Source organism: Phocoena phocoena, chromosome 4, assembly GCF_963924675.1.
Source record: "Phocoena phocoena chromosome 4, mPhoPho1.1, whole genome shotgun sequence".
NCBI lineage: Eukaryota > Metazoa > Chordata > Mammalia > Artiodactyla > Phocoenidae > Phocoena > Phocoena phocoena.
Genome location: NC_089222.1, coordinates 58,285,950 through 58,311,942, shown reverse-complemented (window position 1 = coordinate 58,311,942; position 25,993 = coordinate 58,285,950). Strand labels below are relative to the sequence as shown.

The window sequence follows — 25,993 nt, the reverse complement described above, 5'->3', positions numbered from 1 at the left end:
TAAAAGAATAGCATCTGTCGTCTCAAATTCATCAGTCTCTCAAATTAAATATAGTGTAAAAAATAAACTTATTAAACTATTTACTAATATTAATTATTTAATTTTGGGAATTCCCTGGCAGCCCAGCGGTTAGGACTTGGCACTTTCACCGCAGGAGTGTGGGTTCAGTCCCTGATGGGGGAACTAAGATCCCGTAAGCTGTGCAGCACAGCCAAAAATATTTGTTTTTAATTTTCAAAAACTATGTCCTAAATACAGATACCAGTTCCCAATGTGATTACCTTTTAAATTTAAAAGTGAGATCTTTGAAACTTGTTACTCACCTTATACTGACTCAGAGGATATTTTTCTAGGAAGTATTCGTCACATCCACACACTTTTAAAATATACTTGCCCTGATATTCTAAAACACAGAGTTTTAGTTGTTCAGATGATAGCAACATACTTCGAGTTTTCTTCCTGATTGCTTCAGCAATTACTTGTTCTGGCACACAGTCATGGTTGATTTTCAGAGTATACTTCTGCTTGTCATTATTTGGAGAAACTATTACCCAAATCACCACTATTATTTGCCCTATAATAGGAAAATAATATTAGATGCAGTCACCACATATATTTCATTTTTCAAGAGACAAATTTCCAAAAGTATGCACTAACCATAATGACTTATAATCAACCTTAATTAAATACAGGTAAATATCAGGTAGAACGACCAAATCTTCAAATCTGATAGGGCTGCCAAACCATGCCCAAACCTCATGTTTTAAGGCAAGCACACAAAACTGTGACTACTGTGTGTCTCAATTACCTGAGACCAAGCTAATTTCCATTCTAAACTACATGACATACTTCACAGATACAACCCCTGTGAAGAGTGACTCATGATGGCATCAAAGGTTCAATAGTACCTTAAGTAGAAGAGTTTCTGGGAACTGTGGGCAAGAATCATGGAGATTTAAAGAAAGATGCTGAATCAGAATGAGAGAAAAGATGGGGGAGGAAGGGGAAAAAAATAAATTTTCTATTTTTTTTCCTTTTAAGAAGAATAATTAAGCTTTAAGCTGGGGGACCAAAAAAAAAATAATGAAAATGAAAAGATTAAAACTATGTTAGAGTGGTGTAGGTATCCAGAGTAAAATTCTTTCAAACTTTCTGTATGTTGGACATATTTCATAAATAGTGGGGAAAAATAAAAAGAGCATTCCATTTAAAAAAGTATGCTAAAGTAGAAATGAATTTTTAAAAAAATTTCTTTATTTTCTTTATTTATTTTTGGCTGCGTTGGGTCTTTGCTCTGTGCGCAGGCTTTCTCTAGTTGCGGCGAGTGGGGGCCACTCTTCATTGCGGTGCGCGGGCCTCTCACTGCAGTGGCCCCTCTCATGAAGCACAGACTCCAGGCACACAGGCTTCAGCACTTGCAGCCCGTGGGGCTCAGCAGTTGTGGCCTGTGGGCTCCAGAGCGCAGGCTCAGCAGTTGTGGCACGTGGGCCCAGCCACTCTGCAGCATGTGGGATCTTCCCGGACCAGGGCTTGAACCCGTGTCCCCTGCATTGGCAGGCGGATTCTCAACCACTGCACCACCAAGGAAGCCCAGAAATGAACTTTTAATGAAGACCTTATGTTATATAAGCATTAAACTACTTTGAAAAATATGTCTAAAATAGTAATAAGATGTCTTAATTTATTCTACTGAGAGAATATTATATTTAATAGTGTATTAAGTTAACCTATTCTATAACTTTCAATTAAAAACTTCACTTTGTTATTCTGAAAAATACAAGTATTTATCTGACACAATGATATTTTCATTTCTAAAACAATTAGTTTATATATTCTCATGTACACTTAATTCTAGAAATTGATATATTGTCAAAAGTCGACTTATATATTATCACTCACTATGATCAGAGTTAAATACTGCATCTAACATTAAGATTAGGAAATTTACTTTTTCTTTGCATATAGTAAGAATGTGTGACGTTTCCCCAAAATTTCATAAAATATTTCTATTTATACTTATTTTTATTTGTAAAAAGATAATCAGCTATAATTCTGTAACAGTGAATTTCTAACTCAATGCTTTTTTTTCTTTCAGTTTTATTCTGAGATAAACAATTCACCAAGGGATCAGCACCATATGCACACATTCATTCAATCAATCACTACTTACTGCACACAAGTTGTGTACCTGAAAAAAAAGACAACCCTCAGAATGGGAGAAAATATTTGCAAATGAATCAACGGACAAAGGATTAATCTCCAAAATATACAAACAGCTCATGTAGCTCAATATCAAAAAAGCAAACAACCCAATCTAAAAATGGGTGGAAGACCTAAATAGACATTTCACCAAAGAAGACATATAGATGGCCAAGAGGCACATGAAAAGATGCTCAACATCACTAATTATTAGAGAAATGCAAATCAAAACTACAATGAGGTATCACCTCACACCAGTTAGAATGGGCATCATCAGAAAATCAACAAACAATAAATGCTGGAGAGGGTGCAGAGAAAAGGGATCCTCTTGCACTGTTGATACAGCTACTATGGAGAACAGTATGGAGGTTCCTTAAAAAACTAACCCAGCAATCCCACTACTGGGCATATACCCAGAGAAAACAATAATTCAAAAAGACACACGTGCCCCAATGTTCATAGCAGCACTATTTACAATAGCCAGGTCATGGAAGCAACCTAAATGTCCATCGACAGACGAATGGATAAAGAAGATGTGGTATATATATACAATGGAATATTACTCAGCCATAAAAAGGAATGAAATTGGGTCATTTGTAGAGAGCTGGATGGACCTAGAGACTGTCACACAGGGTGAAGTAAGTCAGAAAGAGAAAAACAAATATTGTATATTAATGCATATATGCAGAATCTAGAAAAATGGTACCGAAGAACCAGTTTGCAAGACAGAAATAGAGACACAGATGTAGAGAACAAATGTATGGATGCCAAGGGGGGAAAGTGGGGGATGAGGGTGGGATGAACTGGGAGATTGGGATTGACATATATACACTAATATGTATAAAATAGGTAACTAATAAGATCCTGCTGTATAGCACAGGGAACTCCACTTCGCTGTACAGCACAAACTAACACAACATTGTAAAACAACTATACCCCAATAAAAAATAAATAAGTAAATAAATTCAATTATAAAGAAAATACATCACACAAAGTATTACATATTTCATGAGGACACACACAAATAAAATAATTCAAGATTAAAAAAAAAAAAGTTGTGTACTTGGCACTCAGCTATATCTTGTCAGTAAAGCATTCCCTGCCTTCAAGAAGCTTATCATCTAGCTAGGATAAAAAGACTACAGGGATTCCCTGGTGGCGCAGTGGTTGAGAGTCCGCCTGCCCAAGCAGGGGACATGGGTTCGTGCCCTGGTCCGGGAGGATCCCACATGCCGCGGAGCGGCTGGGCCCCCCCCAAAAAAAGATTGTACAAAGATATATGCACAGATAAAAGTTTTCACTACAGTGACCAATTATGGTAGATTTACAATTTTCTTACCTTTATCCAATTTATTATATATGTGCTTTGGCAGTTCTGGTGAAGATTCTACATTTGGAGGATAGACGTACATTGCTCTACTATGCGGTGAATTGAGATCCCTAAGATCCACAGCTTCTTTACAAACATTGAGAATATTTCTTCGGAAGTCCTGTACTTCTGGATCTTTAACCATATCGAATTCACACACTGGCATGCCAATAGCAAAACCTTAAAAAAATTATATAGAGAATATAACATTCTGTTAAACACACAGTAAGACCATGTTTATTGTAAATAGGGAACTTGGTAGATATGGAAGATCACAATAAAGAAGTTTCTCTTTGTTAATAAAATTTTTGATGAATACATATAGTAAGAATTAACAAGATCACAAATACTTTTAATATATAAAACATCTGTTCAGCAATTTGGAGCAAAGGTAGCAAACATTATTCATATCAATTATTTTTTAAAAGACAAAACAAAACTGGGATATAACAAATATAAATCATCCCTACAAATGATACTTCTTAAAGAAAACTTTACAGAATAATACCAAGGTGTTAAAAACAGTTCCTCAGCCTAACAGTCAAAAAAACTTTAGATGTGTAATGATTTTTATTTTGAAATCTATTTATTTAAGATTACAAAGGTAATTAACCAGTTCAGACAAAATATTTTACTAATGAGAAAATAGTTAAGCTTCATAGTTATTTGCATTTGGAATAGAATGACAAGGCCATTTCAAAATTTTATCATACCAATTTCTCGATTGAGGATCTTTTCTTCACGGTTGCCTACTGGTTCAATTACTTTTAAAAAGGGTTGAAAAAGCCGAAGGTCACAAAGTCGTCTTGTTTCATCAAAAAATTCTTCCCTTTCTGCTTCTTGGGTAACACTTACGAAAATGTAAGAAGATTCATCTTGAAGAAGTTGATGGAGAGGGTATTTTCTTGCTTCTTTAAATAGTTCATGCTTTATAGTTATTAATGTAGCCTCACGGAGGCATTCTAAAGTCACTATCATCCCATTTGGTAGTAAACATTCTACTAGGATTCTTGGGGGCATCAAGTGGATGCCCCACAGTTCACCTGATGATGGTCTTGGAGGCATTGTTCTGATCCTTTACAAGTTTTACATATAAAAGTACTTTAAGGAATTAGATGCGTGGCTGTCCCAAAGCAGAAATCTAAACCAAAGAAAGAAAACATATGTTAAAAGAGAAACAACCATTAAAGAATACATTTATGGTATTACTAAATGCAAAAATTCATTTTCTGTGGTTTGAAATGATTAGGGTAAGTAATTACAATTCATCTTAGATTGTTGCTCCTAATTAGGCTAGAAGAACTGATTCCAAAGCAGAAATTAGAAAAAAAATCACTTGTATTTAATAAATTCATTCAATAACAAAAGTTTTATTTGAATGGACTTTTAAAGTCAGTTCTTAACAAGACAGAGCTGGGGCTATGGAGAGAATAAATAGTAAGTTGCCCTCATTTATTTTAGATGTCAACAACCTTAGGGGTTCCTTTGGAAGATACTGTCAAAACCCACAAAACAAAATTTTATTTCTTGCTGTTTATATTTTCTTTTATTCAGTAAGCTAAACTGTAAAGATATAAGAAAAAATAAGGTCTGAGATATTAAGAAATAAAAGAAGAAATAAAAGTTAAGCAGGAGGAATGAATCAAAAAAGAGCCCAGATAGCTTACGCATTCAATTACTCTATCAGGCACTGTAGACAATAGCTATAAATGACACTTTGTTTATTCACCAAAAATGTATTGATGTTGTCCCCAGGACCACGTTAGGTGCTGGGAATATGATGATAAGTAATACAGGCATGGCCCTTGCCCTCACAAGACAAAGTCAAGGGTGTGAAGGTTATGTGTATATGGGTGTGGGGTAATAAATTCACAGGTACAAAACAGAAAAAAATGTTCTCATGAAGTGCCAAGTGCTATAAAAGCACATAAAGTGGTCACCTAACTTAATGGAAGTTGGAGTGGGAAAGTTTTCCATAGGAGGTAACATATAAACTAAATTCTTTAGGGATAAGCTGGAGCTGAACAAACACAGTGAGAAAGAGGTGAGGAGCACGATATATCTAATCCAGAAACCTATCTCTGACTCCTTTATGTCATGCTCGCCAACAGCTAATCCATCAACCAATTCTGTTAATTCTATATCCTGAATCTCTTAATACCTTGGGTCGGGCCACTACTATTTCTTGTCTGGACCACTGCAAAGGCCTAAATGGTCTTACTACATCTACATTTGCCCCCTACAATCCATTTTTCTCCTCACAGCCAGTGCAACCTAGAGAGAACAATAGAACCTATTTTGATCAGACATTTCTGCTGTACCCATTCTCAGTTGCAAACAAGTGTTTATGGTATGCTTCAGAGTTATAACATATGAAGGAGGTGAGGAGTGGAAATAGGAGAAATTTCAAGCCCTCTCCCTACCTCTGGAAATACAGAAATCAATTGAAAGATAATAAGGAATAAAAAATTATTTTTTAATACCTGAAAATATTTTCTTCAAATTTATAAAAGGGACTCACTGAAGTTATAGGATTTAAAATATAATTATCCTATTTTCTATACTTTTAAAAGAAAATTCATTGGCTAGCAAAAAGACCAGATGGATCAATCTGAGTGCATAATTATAAACTGACTTAAGCTAAGCTTTTTAAAAACATACAAAAAAATTTGAAGAATGCAAGGGAAAATGCCAAATGACTACTTTTAAATGATGATCTGCCTGCACAAAAAAGTTCAAACAGAAACAAAACCAAACCACAAACCACACTAAAACAGCAGCTGTGTTTATAGTTTTCTTTGTTGAATGGCACTAACTGATCTATGTTATGGAATCATGCGGGCAACTATTTTATATATAATAAATAACAACCCCCAGAGTCCCATATGTTTCCTAAGAATTAGCAAAAGAGAAGTCTAGTACAACAGGAGATCACTGATTCTAATCCTTATTCTACTATAGTATATTTATGGGCAATTAACAACTAGTAAATACTCAAGACATGCCCTTCTCATTAAGAGAATAAATGCAATCACAGCTATAAAACACTTGGCGATCCTGGAAGGCAGGCACTGGTCGACACTCTGGTAGTACTATACAGAAGAGAGAGGAAGCTAACTTTATTTGTCTTCTGCCAGGCCTTATTCTGTTCAAACCATTACCTCAGAGCTCACAAGAACAGAAGTGTAGAAGAGGCAAATGGAGCTAACACTTAGTATTTAGTATGCATCTTGCACTTATGCAGGCAATAACCCTTTTGGTGTAGGTAATAACCATTTTACATATGAGAAAACCGAAGGTCAGAAAAGTAAAGTTATTCGCCACCAGTAAATGTTAGATATGGATTTTGAGTCCAGGTCTAGATGATTTCAAAGTGTACGTTATGACCATGCTGCTATTTGGGCTTCAGTTATGGCAGGAATGTGCACTGGTGGTAAATAAGAGAATGGGCTCTGAAGTTACACTGGATTCACATTCTGTCTGCCTTAGTTAATAGTTGTACGGCCTTGAACAGTTTAATTCATCTCACGGCACCTAATATCACTCCCCACCCCTGCCACCCACTGCCCCAATTTGTTATGTTGGGATAATGGCATATACTTCATCAGACTGTGGTATTAGATGAGGTAACATGTGAAAAACATGTAGGCAAAGAGACTGGCACACTGTAAGCACTCAAAAATGTTAAATATTATTAATAAACCTGTTAAGTATACCCATATTATCTTTTCAAGCTATTATGAACTATTCAGGACTAGCATCAGTTAGGGATGGGAAAAAGGGGCTTGGGTTCTTTTACAGAGGGAAGCAAGTAAATAAGGAGCTTCAGCTTCATAAAGCAGCACCAATGTCAAGTGCTGAAACTTGAAGGTAGCACTGGTATTGCAAGGCTCACAGATGAGTTTAGAATGTGGCTCAGATGCTGGTACTTTTGCAGCTGCTTCTAGTTCCCCAAACTCCTAGTATCCCCATTTAATTGGTACAGCTATTTATGGCTTAGGTGTGAGGAATCCTCCTTTTTGGAGAAATACTTGCTTGTGCCAGGTTCTAGGTTAAATAGTATGAAAACAATGGTAAATAGATGCTTTCTCTTTGGTTGTTTAGTTTACTGGGGAAAGACAAGACACAGGAACAACTTTAACAATGGAAAATTGTTATAAGACAGAATATGAACTTTGGAAAAGTCACAGGAAATCTCCAACTGCCTGAGGAGGCTAGGGAAGGCATCACAGAGGTAAAGTCTGAGTATTACAGATTAGTAGGGACTTTGCAGAGAAGAGGTGGCTTGGACATGGGAGAGCTAGATGAGGAGGGTGTTTTAGATTGCCACAAGAGTATTGTGCAAAGTCACAGACCATGAAAGAATGCACCTTTTACCAGCAATACAAGCTGTTTTTATTACTTGAGTATGAAGTGCATGAGAATAGGTAGGATATGTGATAAAGAAGGAGGGGTGAGAGGTAGGCAGGGGCCAGAAAGGTGAGCAGACTCCATTTTAAGGAGTTTGAATTTTATATAGTACACTCTAAGTAAAACGGACTCTCTGAAGTATTTTGAACACAAGAATGGCATGACATTTTTTTCATGATTTTTAAATTCAGATTTCTTAAGAAAATTGTTTTTAAATATAGGATATAACCAAATAAACATTAAACCAAGGTGTAAAAACTTAATTTTCTCAATTTCCCAAATTTGGAGGAAAATCCCTAAAGTTAAGAAATCAGAGTACGTAATGTTTTAAATAAATGGCCTTTACACTACAGAAAAAATTAAATGTTGATAAAGAAGGTGGAATTATCCAAACGTATGGGCATAACCTATTTACAAAGAAAAACTTATTTGAAAAGCAGTAGAGAGGGATAAATCACTCTAAGATTAATATTTAAAATATGAATCTATACAATTTGGAGGTCTGAGGTGACAAAAATGTATTTGCTAAAAAGAAAACACTTTAAGAGTCAAGGAACTACTCTATTGGGCTTTGGAGCTCAGAATGCCAGGACTAAATAGTCACATACTGACAAATCGCAATTATTCAGAACTGTTAGGAAATAAATTGGTTTTGCTTATCCTAATTTTTAAAATTTAATTTTATTTATTTATTTTTGGCTGTGTTGGGTCTTCGTTTCTGTGCGTGGACTTTCTGTAGTTGCTGCAAGCAGGGGCCACCCTTCATCGCGGTGCGCAGGCCTCTCACTGTCGCGGCCTCTCTTGTTGCAGAGCACAAGCTCCAGACGCGCAGGCTCAGCAGTTGTGGCTCACGGGCCTAGTTGCTCCGCGGCACGTGGGATCCTCCCAGACCAGAACTCGAACCCGTGTCCCCTGCATTGGCAGGCAGATTCTCAACCACTGCGCCACCAGGGAAGCCCTATCCTAATTTTTAAATATATCTCATAATGAGTTATTTCAACTGGGGCAGTTCTGTTTTCCTAAAAGAGTATATATAAATATATTTCACAACTTACCCTTTTCTTGATGAATTACAGTCCTCATTATAAAATGAACTACTGTGGTATATGAAAATACAAGATAGCAAAGCTTTTCAGTATTACTAAGGAGTCTGAGGGTATTTCTGACCCTAAAACCAATTGGAGATTGATTTAAAAACACTCTCATCCCCTGGTTTTCTAGCAGTCAATGGTCACTTCTCAGCTGTGGCCAGACTGCCTTATGAGAGTAGCCTCCTGTTCTTCTGTTATTCATTTCTACTCAGCATCCACATTTGATCATCGTTTTCTAACAGTCTATTAGCTAAAGGCCAACAGACCAAATGATGATATGAGAACCTCTACTTTATGAGGTTAGAACAAAACATGTAACAGATAACTTGCTGATCAGGGACTTCTGTTTACTTCCTTGTTCTGGTATTAAAATTACTGTTAAAAATTACTGTGCTTGGGCAGGAGGCACTGAAAGTCTTTTTTGTTCTTAGAAGGCCTGAACCTGCATTTATGTCTTGGTAGGGGTTGGGTCTGTCTGCATTAGCAGTCCATGCGGGATGGATGATATTGCTCAGCAGGAGTAAACACACCTTTAAGGACAAAATATGCAGCAGAAATGAACAGTAGAAAATAGTCTCAGACTCTCCACTGTCACTTGACTTTTAGGCTTCTTACTTCAATGGGCAATTCAGTATTTTGAATACTTAGTGTGCACTTTCAGCCCAAAAAGACAATGACATTTTGACAATTTGTTTTTAACTCCTAAATTGAAAGCCTTTCTCCATTTATATTAAAATGTTATTTCCAGATTTCATCATTTAAGGCAAGGGTTGTCAAACTATGGCCCACAGGCCAAATCCAACTCACCACCTGCTTTTGTAAATAAAGTTTAATTGGAACACAGCGAATAAACCGTGTTTACGTATTGTCAACGATGCTTTTGCACTACAACAGTAGAGTTGAGCAGGTGCTACAGAGACCATGTGGCCTGCAAAACCTAAAATATTTACTATCTGGCTTTTTACAGAAAAAGTTTGCTACCTCTGAAAAGGTATCAGAATTACTTGATAGCAACTGGAGAATTTTCTAAATGCACGATGGCTAATAAGTCATCCCAACCCTATCTTTACAACCACAACCCTATACTTTCAATCTAAGTACTTTGAAAACAAAAACAAAGACATTAATTTTAAGCCAGTGAAGTTAAAATCTTGAAATGCTAAAGTATCTCATAAGTCACTTAAATATTTTCAGTGTTAGGAGCTCACTAACTGATGTAGAAGTTTTTGTGAAGCACTTCTAAAGTTATTCCTAAAGGTTGTTATTCCTAAACTTCTTTATTCCAACAGTTCTGCCTTCTCTATCTCTTCACATATTGACAGAGATTAGAATTTTCCCTAGGTCTTTTAATCCCAATTCCTTTAACCATAATTCAGGTGAGACAGTTTGTTGTCATCTTCTTTGCCATCACTGGATGTGTTCTTTTGCTAATAATATTCATCTCAAAATGCAGCAACCAAAATCTAGTACAATACTCTAGAGTCAATATCACGAAAGCAGAGTACAGAAAACTATTAGTTGACTGTGGATTATGAGTCTCTATAAACACTGGCTAAGACAGCAGAGACCTTTTCTAACTTGATTACTTTAAAATATACATAAAGCATATCTTATATATTTTTAATTCAGATTTTAATTTCAGAAGTATATTATGTTTAAAATAGTTATTTGTTTCTAAAATATATTACATCTGCATCAGAAAGTCATTAAAAATAAGAAAGCTATTTTTAAGTGTACACTTGCAAATTTAGGGGATATCTATACGGACTCGATTGCAGCTTAATCACCCCAAACAGCCACAATTTGCTAAAATAAGCACCTTGTATTTTCTAGATATATATGTCCCAAAATATAGAAGCTGCATAAATGTTGAATGACCAAAGGTTTTACAAACATCATTTTTTTATTTAACTGATACATTTAGCAAATGTTATCTGATTTCACTGACACATTTACAAATGTGTATCTATTTAGACATATGTTGACAAGATATTTTCTACCCTCATTCTCAGATAGGTCAACAGGAAAACATTAAAGTAGTTTTGTGGCTAACTCAGTTGCCACTGTTGCATCTCAGCTGCATCTATTTGCTCATTAACTAGAAAATAAACTTTTCTGTTTTTTAAAAAAATTACAAATGAACATTTAGTTTATTTAGAACAAGAGAACAAAAACTTGCCTCTACACTTACTACAGAAATAACATGATTTAAATCTCAGTAATTCCATGGTTTGATTAATCTCTTTAATATTTCCAGAGTTAATTACTTCCTTTCTTAATGTTACCCAGCCTCTTATGTATTTCTATAGCTGTACCTTAATACATTATTATTATATTATCTACATCCATGTTTGACTTCCTGATAGACTGTGAACTTTTCCAGGATAGGGTCTTTATTTGGGTCACTATAATCCTACAGCATAAATGAGTAAGTAGGAAATTATCCCAGGGAAAATGTAATAAGGCCCTGAACAAAAGAGTGGTAGCAACAGTAATAAGCAAGAAAAGAGATAGACGAAGATACCTTGTAAAGGAAAATCAAAAGCACTGAGAGATCAATTGGATTTAAGGGATAAGAAACCATTTTAAACAAATTTCACTGCAGTGGTTATGCATGGGAAGCAAGTTTCTTTCAGTACAATTATTCTGAGCCCCAGTTAGGGCCTCTAAAATTCTCTTCCTTTAAGAGTCACTGAGCTGTTGTTGGAGTGAGTCCAAACAGACAGCTGTAATATACAGGAGCTCTGGAAGGATGCGTATTATCCATTTCTTTCAAAGTGCTGTCCTTCACTAACCTTTACAAGCAGATCATGAGAAAACAGATTTAACTCATTCTTTTAGTGATTCAGACAGACTTTAACAACTTCGGGTTGGAAAATCAAGTTCTCATGACCAGGATATAGAAAATTTAAATTCCTTTAGAAGGTGATGCAATTCATTTTCACCATTAAATTTGTAGTGCTATAAAAAAGGTGTTATGAAAATACATTTCAGAGATTTAATTAATGCATTATATAACATAAGCGTTCCCTAACATGAGGTCCATAGATGGGCTTAGGAAGGGTCTTGCTAATGGATTTTTAAAATAATGACAATTAAGGTCTAGGTCAGCAATGTTTATACTGATGGGTTTTTTAAAAAAATAAATTTATTTATTTTTGGCTGCATTGGGTTTTCGTTGCTGCACGCAGGCTTTCTCTAGTTGCAGAGAGCGGGGGTACTCTTTGTTGTGGTGCATGGGCTTCTCATTGCGGTGGCTTCTCTTGTTGCAGAGCATGGGCTTTAGGCATGCGGGCTTCAGTAGTTGTGGGACGCAGCCTCAGTAATTGTGGCTCTTGGGCTCAGTAGTTGTGGCACAAGGGCTCAGCAGTTGTGGCTCGTGGGCTTTAGAGTTCAGACTCAGTAGTTGTGGCACACGGGCTTAGCTGATCCGCGGCATGTGGGATCCTCCCGGACCAGGGCTCAAACCCGTGTCCCCTGCATTGGCAGGTAGATTCTTAACCACTGCACCACCAGGGAAGTCCCTCTACTAACAGATTTTTGATTATCAATAAATGTGAACAAATGTGTAGCAGAATCAAATGTGGTAAACAGGGACTTCCTTAGTGGTCCAACAGTTAAGAATTCACCTTCCAATGCAGGGGACACGGGTTCAATCCCTGGTCGGGGAACTAAGATCTCACATGCCATGGGGCAACTAAGTCTGTGCTGCAACTACTGAGCCCGTGCACTCTAGAGCCTGTGCGCCACAACTAGAAGAGAAGCCTGAGCGCCGCAACGAAGAGCCCATGTGCCGCAACTAAGACCCGCCGCAGCCAAGTAAATAAATTAATAAAAAAGCACTTAACTAAAAAAAATGTGGTAAACAAACATAAGTCATTAATAAGGTGAAATACAGATTAATAAATATTTGATCTTAGATTATTAAATTATAATTATAATTTTCATATTTTATATAGATACATAAAGAAAACATACCAAATCTCAAAATATAGTCACTAATTTCCCCAGTTTGAGCTTATAAAAATTCAAATTTTACTGTGTGATAGGATAAATTAAAATTTCTTAAAATTTAAGCTCAAAGGGGCCTAAATATTAATAGAGGTGAAAATTGGGAGGATAGGATTATGAAGTAAATATAGTTAAACAATGTGGAAAACACAATAAGAGATATTTCATAGTAGCACACAATTTAATAGGACAAATGATTCCACACTGACACAGTTTTCCAGAAAATATTTTTCTCATCTTTGTGAGGGAGTCAAGACAGATTATCACAGCTTCATGTAAAACAGGCAGCAGGCAGTCAGAAGTAAACTGTAAATCAGGTAACTCTAGAATTCCCATTCACTTAATGAATAATACTTCAAATAAAAAATACATTAATAGCTTGCCTTGTTTTTCTATTTGTAGAAAAGAGTAGTAAATTCCAATTCTTTGATTCCTCTTTATTAATCAGGCCACCTTGTGACTAATAGCAAGCATTGGTAACACAGGTGGACACGGTTAAGGGTGCCTCCTTCTGCCCAAAGAAACGAACAAAGCTAACCATTCCATAAAGAGAATCTAACCAGGTGACTTAAGCTTTAACATCTTAACACCTGTAACAAACAAATAACCAAGGAACCTGAAAACGTTTTAGAAACCTCTACGTTTTTTCAATTATGGTATTATTCAGTATTTAGTAGCATATATGAAAACAGTCTTATTTTAATGGCAGAGCAGAAATGGTCTAACCTGAGGGTTTTGCTTTGGTTCAGATCACTGCTCACTCCATCACCCTCAGCTCTGCTGACCCTACGAAGAACTCTGCAATTATTAAGACTTCCCCAGGAGAGGAAATTTCAGTCAGTTTCTTTATTTGCACAAAGTGAAAAAAAAAGTTACTACCTCATAGTGATGTTATAAGAATTAAATGAGATAATACATGTAAAAAAATCCTTAGTATAGTGCTTGGAGCATAAAAATTCAATAAAAGTTCCCTCTCTCTTATCTACTGGATCAATGCTATCTAGATCCATGTGTCCAGAAAGGGACACAACTTTATTGTTTCAGGCCTATTGTAAGGAGATGAAAGATATTTGTTTTAATGATAAAAAAAATTTTTTGATGCGGAATATTTTATTGATATATTTGATATCTGTACAGATGTCTCTGTCCCCATCTTTGTATTTGTCTCTGTATTCTCACTGAAACATGAAATTCCTAAAGGATGAGGCCTGTTTAACTCAGTCCGTACATTTTCAGCAGAGCATAAACATCAAATGGTCATCTAACATATTTCAATAATGATAAAACACAAGAGACACAAGACAAAAGCAGCTGGAAATACAAAAATTCTTATTTTAGAATTATGCTATACATAATTTGTAAAATCTACTTCTTTAAGTTTACACATGAGATTCTACTGGTTTTTCTCATTTAAAGAAAAAGGAGGAAAATTGCAATGAATAATAGAAATAAAAATTCAAAGTCATGGTAACAAGTAATTTTGGCTCTTTGGACTGAAAAAAAATAATGACCAGTGAGGGAAAGCAAGAAGTAAAGGGGAATGAAATAGACCATACTACCGACTTTCTCTTCATGTTAAAATAAATGCCTTTTAATCATATCTGGATTGACTGGAAATAAGCAGTGATGTTCGATGATCTTTGGGGCTAAAAACCAACAACATAGCTCATGTACATTTAGTAAGATACTATTTAGTTCACAGAAGCGATACTTAAAGAAAATTTGGTATAATGTAAAGGGTAATTTTTTAATGAGAAAAAAGATACTTTCCTTGAAAAATGGTTACAAAGTAGTATCTTTTATATACAGAGAGAAACAACTCTATATTTACGTTTAGCAGCTGTATTTACATTTAAGAGTCAAGAGTATACTTCAACACAACAGTGAAAACAGAAGCTTAATTATGCACCTGATTGCCTCCATGAAAATTTAACCAATGTGAGATCAATGAAGAGAACAGCCCAGTAAGGAAGCATGGCCTACTACAAAGAAATGCAAAATATGGAGCAGTTCTTGAAATGTTACTCCAATTTCCTGCTAAGCAAAAATTTTAGCTCCCATGGAAGATGAAGAGAAAAGGTCCTGAAATCTTAATCTCTTAGAAGTCAAAGTTTATAACCAAACTTATTACTGATGATAACCAAAAAATAGGCCTCACAGTCCTTTCTAATTCCCCTTTACAAATGAGACTCATGTCCCATATATTTCAGAAAGAAAGTCTATTTATTACTATTTATTACTTGGAGTTATATAGATGATGCTAACTACACACTGTTCCTTTCTTGATTGATGGGTTCATTTAAAAAAGTATAAAAGGGATCTACTTTCCAACTTAAAGTCAGTATCAAAATTAATTCTCCCTCTTTTTCTTTCAAAAGTCTGGGGCTTCACAAAACATAACTTCACTCTTTTTTACGCTAATGAAGCTAACACCTATCAGGGACTTGGATGTACTCCTTTGAAGAGACAAAAGAGTACATCATCCAGGGCCCATCTAGATAAATTCATTAAAGAGTTTAAGAATATCTTCAGTAAACATCTTAATTAAATTAAAACATCTAGAAAAAGGTAACAATAGCAATGTGTCTTCTAGCTCACTTGACTTGATTCTTTTAAAGACCTGTAATAAGCTGAAGGCAAGATGTTTCCGTAAGTCATCAGGAATGAGAACTTCTCTTCCTGAAGTTTACAAATGGCTTTTCCTCTTTTATTTTTGTTTCTTTCTGGTTTAGCATAATGCCCTCATAAGCCTTTCCGTGGCTTTGAATATCTCAACAGTCATCTTTCAAGCTCTCCTGCTACTATGGGTGAGGGCAGATGAACTTTTGGAAAACATTTGCTTCACACTGTTCTTTGTCTTCTCTTTATCAAGAATGAACAGCTACCTTATTTCCTTATGTCAGAGGATAAAGACATAATTTGGTCACTATTGGGACTTCTAGTCAATTACTATTCCTTCTGGTGGTACCTCTCTAGTGTCTAGATGTATTGAAACTTGTCTGCACCCCACTGATTAACCTTATGGTCTTTCCTGACAATGATGAAAAGATGAGTCCTGCATAACAAGTCTTAAGCTATCATTATAAACAAAGTGAAACTTGTGTCAGCTACAGATTTCTCAGTAAAATGAGTTGCTCTATCCTCCTTGTACAGAACAAGTAGTTAGAATCCATAGAGAAAGGAAAAAAACACCCTAAATACCAAAACAGTAAATTTTCACTCTAGTTTGATCCAATAAAGTTGGAGCTAGCAACTCTGACTAGGGGTACTAGCAGACATAATATATTCACCTAATTGCATCCAGATATATTTCATAGAAAGTCTCTTTACTTTGGTAGTATTATTTTCATTTTTTACCAACTTAACATTCCAAATTTTATAGATTGTACTATCTGTCACAAGGCCAAACTTATCTAGGAGAGAGAATGAGGGGCCAATCATAAAGCTTCATTATGTTCTACAGTTTCCAATGGATTTCTCTACTTCCTGAGTTTTATGCAGTGTCATTAAACTTAAGCTATGGTGTCTGTAACTATTATTACATACTACCACACACAAATAATGAACAAAGCATATATTTATATATCATTGCTGTAACTGGCTGCTGCAAGGCCAATATTTTCAAAATTGAATGACAAGGTCTGGAATGTGCTGCAATGATGATGGTGGTGATTCTGGGAATACTCACAGGCTAAGAAGAAAGTACAACTGGACTCCACCAATTTCCTTTATGGCAGGAAAACAGCCTGCTGGTGAGTCAAATAAAAACATTAACTTAAAAATATGGAGTACTTCTTGAATGTGTGTATCAGCCTTACACAGGGACCATGCTAGTCTTCTGCTGTCATTCTAATTTTAGTATATTTTCTGTGGAAACAGGTACTATCCAATGAACTTTTACTAAAAATACTAGAAGGGTCTTACCTTTAGCTTCATTCATCCTAAGGCATAGTCCCCAATGGCTGTATTACAAAATTAAGCATCAGTATAATACAGTGTCATGAAAATATATTTTAGTTTTTAATTTAGATTAGACTGGGGAAATCTGGCCGAAGATGTACTGCATAACCTTGGTTATCATATCAATACATAGGTCCCTGACATTTTTGTCTAGGTATTTATCTGCCCTTGCTATTAACCTTTAGTCCCAATATCACAATCTCACACTTTTCCTTGAACTGGTTACCTTTCTTAGAGGCCATTATAGTAATCTCTTCAAGTATTCTTTCTTTTATGTCATATCTATTGATACATTACTGGCATTCTACGAATAGATACAAAGCATAGAATGCATAGGGCACTCACATTTTACTTCATTAAATTTCACTTAAGATGATCATATAATGTCTATTTTTAATCTGCTTATTTCACATGCCAAATTTACTGGCCAAAACAAGCAGTTCCTAGTTTTACTGAACTTAATCAAATAAACCTATAGAGAGCTACTTGAAAATACGTTCCATTTTCTTCAAACTATACTCTAATAAATGTAAGATATTGTATTATTTGTTCAATGAGTGCCACCCAAGTCTATCTACAGGTAACAATACAGTTCAAGAGGGATGCTACAACACTGGATGAAAGACATGAAATACAGTAGAAACTTGATTTTTAAATTTTGCTTTTTCAATGATAAAGACCAAACAGTAATATTATATTCTGATGTAACTCCTTGCCATCTGCTCCATTTTCTGGCAATAACAGAATACTTTAGTATTATACTAGTAATAGTGAAAAACTCCCCTGCAAGCAATTATTGACCAAATTTAATAGTGATTTATCATACTTCAGTATTTGATATCTGGTAAAAAGGGCTACTTCACTAAAGCAAAATTTGGAGTAATACAGGATAGCTGTCTGGCAAGCAAAGGAATGCAGATCTCCCAGAAGCGCAATCAGAGAGAGGGTAGCTTAACCGCAGCACAAACATCACCTAGTCAAGATGTGAAGAGAAGCAGTCCTACGAATGATAACAACAACAATGTATAGTCATGTAAGCATAGATATTTTTTTAAAAACTCAATTTTTTAGCCAACACAATATGGGTAAGATACTTTAGAATCCATTTAATGATGGAAGAGAAATATTAGTAGATGGGTTTCACTTTGCCTTTTCAAACACTATTCATGTATACTTGATATAGTACAATGTACCAAGTATCTGGGAAATCATGGTTACTATACCTTAACATGAGAGCAATGAGAATGACAAACTGAAATGGGTGTAACTGTGTATAAACAGCAAAATAAGTGATCAGTAAGTAGAATATTTCCATTTTATCCACTGCTGCTTAATATGTCATCAGTTGATCACCTAAGGCATAAAGTTAAATAAATTACCTTATAATTCAATAAGTTAAAGTGCTTCTTTAATATGTATCAACTGACAAAAACTTTAAAACTGGTTACTGAATGTAAGTCATTAAATTATTATCCCAACAGCTGCTTCACACATTATGATTCATTAATTTTGCTGAAATTAAAATAAATGCATAGAGGGAGCCATAAGAAAGTTTGAAAAACGGAACTTAAAGAGCTAAAATTCTAAACCTTCACTAGGGAGTAGTATCTCAAGAAAGAATGATTGCAAAGATTAAAGTGAAGAGATACAGGACAGTTCCTAGGTTGAAGAGAGACACTGTGGGGGACATTAACAGAGACTTTTGTGTATGTGCTCAATAATGGTTATTACAGGAATGGACACATTGGAGAATCCTGATGTGGTGAAAATTCAGCATGAGAGCTTTTATTACGGCACATAAAGAGCACGTTTAAACCTCTATTTCTTAAATTGCAAGATTAAGGTTAAACTAAAACTGGAACATAAACTTTTAACTTATCTAGTCAATACTAATAATCTCTATTATTTGATAGTTGCTTTATGGTCTATGTGATTATAATTTGATACTCTCATACCAATTTTCAGTGATATAAGAAAAGAATGTCCAGAAGAAAATAAAGTATCTCCACTGTAACTACTGGAAGTCAGAAATTTACCTTCTGTCACAAAGTCTTTAAAACAATGAAGTATTTTTTTTAAAAAAGATAAAAGTATGTTCTATTTTTATAGCATAATCAACAAAATCATGATAACTAGCTTATTAGTTTTTATCTTTAATCGACTTTTACATCTCTAGGAATCAGCTAATTAAAGCCTGTGCTTGGTTCCTTTGTTACAAGTGGCCTTACAATACTAGTGTTCTTACTCATCACTAGTCTACTCACAATAGTATCATTAACACTAAGATCCAAATAACAGTGCTGTATTTATGACTGCACTTTAGTTTCCACAAAAGCAAAACTCTGAGAAGAGCATGAGTCATTATCCCCAGGGTAAAAAAAAATGTTTCTTTGGTCAGAATATGAAACTTATTACTGAAACTAGTAATTTAGCCTAGAAATTCATTTTCTGAATAAAAGGAACAGAATGTTTCTTTTCTCTATTAGAACACTCCAAAACTAGCACAGCTGTCCATCTGTCTGCTTTTACTACTCTCCATATCTGCTATGTGGTGACAGAAAAACAACCTTTACTCTAGCTATTTTCAATACTGTTCTTTTGTTCTTCTGTCCTGTCAGGATGTCATTTTCCCAGGACAAAATACAGACACATACACACATGTGTTCACTCACACATTCTCTACTTTTCTCTCGCTATTTGAGCATCTATTACAAAGTCACTACAATACAGTATACATAGAGAACATGCTAAAAGTGGATATTTCTACAATGGTAAATGTCAAAAAGTTCTCAGGTTCATATGTTATATCTCATGTTAAAATACCTTCAAAATTAAAAAATTAAAATTACAAAGGTAAGAAACTATTAATATTATAAATGATTTAAAGTTTTTCCCCAAAGTTTCCTCAATAAAAAGTCAAAATAATCTTTCTGTGGTATTTTTCTGGACTCCTTTAATTGTTTCTCTTGTTGGTACCTCTTACTCTGCTTATTACTCAAATGTGGGGATTTTTCATGACATCACCACTCTCTCAATCTCCAAGGTTAGAACCTTTGGAATTCTCAACTCCTCTTGCATGACGTCACTTCCATCCACTAAACTGCCTTCAAATTCATCTTTTTTTTTTTTGGCCATCTTCTCTATCACTATTAGGCCTTAAAGAGTTCTCACATGGAACAATGACTTGGTTATAATTCAACGAGCATTCATTAAGCAATTGCTTTCTATAAGATGAAATGAAAAGAATTTCTGACAGGTACAGAGGGCACAGCAGGTTAAGTGGGCAGTATAAACTGCCCAGTATAAGGCAAAAAGCCCTGAAAACATACACTATTTAATTTTTCCCCTTCCCAATTCATTATCCACAGTGTCACTAGAAGTGGCTACCTAAAACACACATCTAATTATACCATTACTCAATTAAAATAATATGATGAATCTCTAGTATCTACAAAACATAGCTCAAACTCAAAGCCTCATGAACCATTACAATGGTCTGCCTTTACTCTCCCCCTCCTGACCCACACTCCAAACTCTAATCCTACTGGATCAATCTTTTCTCTTCAGTCTTCTTTGCATTTGTAAATAGGGTCCATGATCTTTCTTCAATCTCCATTCCTATTCATTGCCATTTCAATCATTCTTTAAATTCAACCCAAATGCCTTCCCTCTAGTCCCTCACAGTCTCATTAAACTTGACTTTCAATTCCAGATGAACTTTAAAATCATTTTGTTAAGTTCAAAAACAGCTCAAAGCAAAACCTGGTCATATTTTGATTAAGAACACCTGATTTATGCTGAGATAGAACTGACATGTTTACAAAATAATCTTCCTATTCAAGTATGTATTTCCACATCTATTTTTCAATGTTCCTCAGTAGTTATTTTTAAATTGAATTATAATTAACATACGATGAACTGCTTATATCGTAAATGTTGTTTGATGATTTTTAATAGCTTTTTACACCTGTGTAACCACCACACAAGATACAGAACATTTCTATTACCCCAGAATGTCCCCTCATGCTCTTTTCCAGTTAACTTCTCTCTATGCCCCAATCACATTTTGATTTCTGTAATTATAGATTAGTATTTCTGGTTCTTGACTTCATGTAAATCAAATCACACAGTATATATACTCTTTTGTATTTGACTTCTTTTCCATCATTATTTTTGATATTTATCCATGTTGTTAATGTATCACTAATCAGTTCCTTTAAATCATCAAGTAGCATTCCAAAATATACTACAACTTGTTTATCTGTTCTCCAGTTGTTGGAGCTATTCCCAGTTTTGGCTATGGACGTTCTTACATCAGTTTTTATTGTTTTTGTTTTAGTGGACATATACTTTTATTTCTCTTGGTGAATACTTAGGAGTGAAATGCTGGGTTCTACAGAGTATAGACTGACTGCTTATCCTTAAAAAGTTCTGCTTGCAAAGTTAGCCCTTGGTTAGTGTCTGGGAATTTGGATGTTGGATACTGGGAGGATTTCCACCCCCTAACTGATAAGAGTGGCTCACTGTACCTGAACTGTTCATTGGAAACAATATGGTTTACGTCTAATGCCTGCTTTCCTTCTGAAATTTGGGTATGTGCTGGGCAGAGGGATCAGTCTCTAAAACTATACTTGTGCAGCACTGAATCTCTAACAAGCTTTCCTGATTGGCTACATTTCACATGTTGTCACAACTCCTTGCTGGGGAAATTAAATGTACCTTGCGTGACTATACTGGGAGAGGACCCTTGGAAGCTTGCACCTGGTCTCCCCTGGGTTTCTCCCAACGAACCTTTTCAGTTTGCTGATTGAGCTTTTATCCTTTGCTGTAATAAATCACAGCAATGAGTATGACTACATGCTGAGTCCTGTGAGTCCTCCTAGCAAACCATCAAACGTGGTTTTAGTAAACTCCTGACACATAAGGTAAATGTTATTTTTAACTTTATAAGAAACTGTCTACCAGTTCTCCAAAGTGGTTGATCATTTTGTATTCCCACCAGCAATAAAAGAGAGTTCCAGCTGCCCTACATCCTCATAACTATTTAGTGGTATCAGTTTTTAATTTTAGCTATTCTACTGGGTAGGTAGTGATAGCTCTACAAATTAAAACACTATTGTTTTAATTTGCATTTACTAATGACTAATGATGTTGAAAATCATTAGTCATTAGTAAATGTTGAAAATCTTTTCATGTGTTATTATTTGTATATCTTCTGTGAAATGTCTATTTGTGTCTTTTACCCATTTTTATTTAGTAGTTGATTTTTTTTTTTTTTTTTGCGGTATGCGGGCCTCTCACTGTTGTGGCCTCTCCTGTTGCAGAGCACAGGCTCTGGACGCATAGGCTCAGCGGCCATGGCTCACGGGCCTAGCCGCTCCGCGGCATGTGGGATCTTCCCAGACTGGGCACGAACCTGTGTCCCCTGCATTGGCAGGTGGACTCTCAACCACTGTGCCACCAGGGAAGCCCCATGTAGTTGATTTTTTTAAATGTTGATTTCAGGTTCTTTATATATTCTGGAAATAAGTTTTTTTGTCACTTGTAAGTACTAAGAATATTTTTTTTGATTCTGTGGCATGTCTACTCATCCTCCTGTTGTCTTTTGATGAGCAAAAAATGTTAACTTTGATAGTCCTATTTATCTAATTTTCTTTTATGATTAGTGCTTTTTGTATCCTGTCCAAGAAATTTTTGCCTTCTCAGTAGAATTTTAAAAGATTTCTTTATGTAAGTTCTGTTACGGCTTATTAACAGGTAACTGTTACAGATAACAGATAACTGTTTGCAGATAAGTGATCTTTTTGTTAATTTTGTGAATGGGTTCTTCTTTTCCATTATATAATTGGTTATTGTTCATATAAAGGAAAACTATGGTTTATTTATATATTAATGCTACAATACTGAAAAGTCATACAGAAAAAGATAGAGAAATATGACTAAAAAGTCAAAGATTTTTTGGCAAAAGCACCATAAATCAAATTGTAAGACCATTGGCAAACTGGGAAGATATATTTGCAACATATATGACAAAGGGCTAATTTTTTTTTTTTTTTTTTGTAATTTACAAATAGCTCAGACAGGGGAATAAACAATGGTAAGTCAAGTAAGGAATATTAAATTTAACTGTCTATAGATAATAAGCAAGCCAATTCTCACAGAACCTCAGAAAGGTTCAGGACCAGGGAGGGGAGGAGTCAAGAAGGCAGTGTGGAAAGACGCAGAGTTCACATCTCCCGACAACTAGGGCACCTGCTAGATGCTGGTGGGGGACCCTGACGCCCGAGGAGATAGGAAAAACCCCCAAGCAAACCACCCCACGCGGCTTGTGGGATTTTGGTTCACAAGCCAGTGGTCAGGCCGAAGCTCCTGCAGTGGGAGCTCTGAGTCTGAATCTCTGGACTAACAGAGAACCTCAGACCCCAGGGAATAGCCATTGGAGTGAGGTCTCCCAGAGGTCCTCATCTCAGTACCAAGACCCAGCTCTACCCAACAGCCTACAAACTGCAGTGTTGGAAGCCTCAGGCCAAACAACCAGTAAGACAGGAACACAATCGCACTCGTTAAAAAAAGGGAAAAAAAAAAATGAGATGGCAAAAAAATATGTCACAGATGAAGGAGCAGGGTAAAAACCTACAAGACCAAATAAATGAAGAAGAAATAGGCAATCTACCTGAAAAAGAATTCAGAGTAATGAGAGTAAAGATGATCCAGAATCTCGGAAATAGAATGGAGGCACGGATTGAGAAAATACAAAAAATGTTTAACAAAGATCTAGAAGAACTAAGGAACAAAGAGACAGAGATGAACAGTACAATAACTGAAATGAAAACTACACTAGAAGGAATCAGTAACATAATTAATGAGGCAGAAGAACAAATAAGTGAGCTGGAAGACAAAATGGTGGAAATAACTGTAAAATAGCAGAATAAAGAAAAAAGAATGAAAAGAATTGAAGACAATCTCAGAGACCTATGGGACAACACTAAACGCACCAACATTCGAATTATAGGGGTCCCGGGAGCAGGAGAGAAAAAGAAGGGGTCTGAGAAAATATTTGAAGAGATTATAGTGGAAAACTTTTCTAACACAGGAAAGGAAAAGAGTCATCCAAGTCCAGGAAGCATAGAGAGTCCCATACAGGATAAACCCTAGGAGAAACAAACAAAGACACATATTAACCAAACTAACAAAAATTAAATTCCAAGAAAAAATATTAAAAGCAGCAAGGGAAAAGCAAAAAATAACATACAAAGGAATCCCCATAAGGTTATCAACTGATTTTTCAGCAGAAACTCTGCAGGCCAGAAGGGAGTGGCAGGATATACTTAAAGTGATGAAAGAGAAAAACCTACAACCAAGATTACTCTACCTAGCAAGGAGCTCATTCAGATTCGAAGGAGAAATCAAAAGCTTTTCAGACAAACAAAAGTGAAGAGAATTCAGCACCACCAAATCAGCTTTACAACAAATGCTAAAGAAACTTCTCTAGGTGAGAAACACAAGAGAAGAAAAAGACCCAAAAAAACAAAACAAAAACAATTAAGAAAATGGTAATAGGAACATACATGTTGATAATAACCTTGAATGTAAATGGATTAAATGCCACAACCAAAAGACACAGACTGTGGGAATGGATACAAAAACAAGACCCATATATATGCTGTCTACAAGAGACCCATTTCAGACCTAGGGACACATACAGACTGAAATGAAGGGATGGAAAAAGATATTCCATGCAAATGGAAATCAAAAGAGAGCTAGAGTAGCAATAGTCATATCAGATAAAATAGACTTTCAAATAAAGATTGTTACAAAAGATAAGGAAGGACACTACATAATGATCAAGGCATCAATACAAGAAGAAGATATAACAATTACAAATGTTTATGCACCCAACATAGGAGCACCTCAATACATAAGGCAAATGCTAACAAACATGAAAGGGGAGATCGACAGTAACACAATCATAGTAGGGGACTTTAACACCCCACTTACACCAATGGACAGATCATCCAAACAGAAAATAAATAAGGAAACACAAGCTTTAAATGACACAATAGACCAGACAGATTTAATTGATATTTATAGAACATTCCACCTGAAAGTGGCAGGATACACTTTCTTCTCAAGTGCACACGGAACATTCTCCAGGATAGATCACATCTTGGGTCACAAATCAAGCCTTGGAAAATTTAAGAAAATTGGAATTGTATCAAGCATCTTTTCTGACCACAACGTTATGAGACTGGAAATCAATTACAGGAAAAAAACCTGTAAAAAACACAAATACGTGAAGGCTAAACAGCGTGCTACTAAATAATCAAGAGATCACTGAAGAAATCAAAGAAATTAAAAAATACATAGAAACAAATGACAATGATAACACAACGACCCAAAACATATGTGATGCAGCAAAAGCAGTTCTAAGAGGGAAGTTTACAGCAATCAATCTCACCTCAAGAAACAAGAAAAACCTCAAATAAGCAATCTAACCCTACACCTAAAGCAACTAGAGAAAGAAGAAGAAAACCCAAAGTCAGTAGAAGGAAAAATATCATAAAGATCAGAGCAGAAATAAATGCAATAGTAATGAAGAAACAATAGCAAAGGTCAATAAAACTAAAAGCTGGTTTTTTGAGAAGATAAACAAAACTGGTAAACCCTTATCCAGACTCATCAAGAAAAAAAGGGAGAGGACACAAATCAATAAAATTAGAAATAAAAAAGGAGGAATCACAATTGACACTGCAGAAATACAAAGGATTATAAGAAACTACCACAAACAACTATATGCCAATAAAATGGACAACCACAAAGAAAAGGACAAATCCTGGAAAGTTACAATTTTCCAAGACTGAACCAGAAAGAAGTAGAAAATATAAACAGACCTATCACAAGTAATGAAATTGAAACTGTAATTTAAAATCTTCCCAACAAACAGAAGTCCAGG

At 35.4% G+C, this 25,993-nt stretch overlaps 1 protein-coding gene and 1 pseudogene across 1 annotated transcript in view; both read right to left on the bottom strand.

The window, feature by feature from the left end:
- The window catches only part of PIK3CA (phosphatidylinositol-4,5-bisphosphate 3-kinase catalytic subunit alpha), a 30,367-nt gene extending 25,734 nt beyond the window's left edge, over positions 1 to 4,633 (bottom strand). The window contains exons 1-3 of the mRNA XM_065876112.1: positions 4,282 to 4,633; positions 3,539 to 3,748; positions 324 to 574 (exon numbers count right to left, since the gene is read on the bottom strand). Coding sequence (XP_065732184.1) covers positions 324 to 574; positions 3,539 to 3,748; positions 4,282 to 4,633 — 813 coding nt within the window. The remainder of the gene's footprint in view (positions 1 to 323; positions 575 to 3,538; positions 3,749 to 4,281) is intronic.
- Positions 4,634 to 16,857: 12,224 nt separating this feature from the next.
- Positions 16,858 to 16,956, bottom strand: LOC136123028 (U6 spliceosomal RNA; annotated as a pseudogene).
- Between the last annotated feature and the right edge of the window lie 9,037 nt (positions 16,957 to 25,993).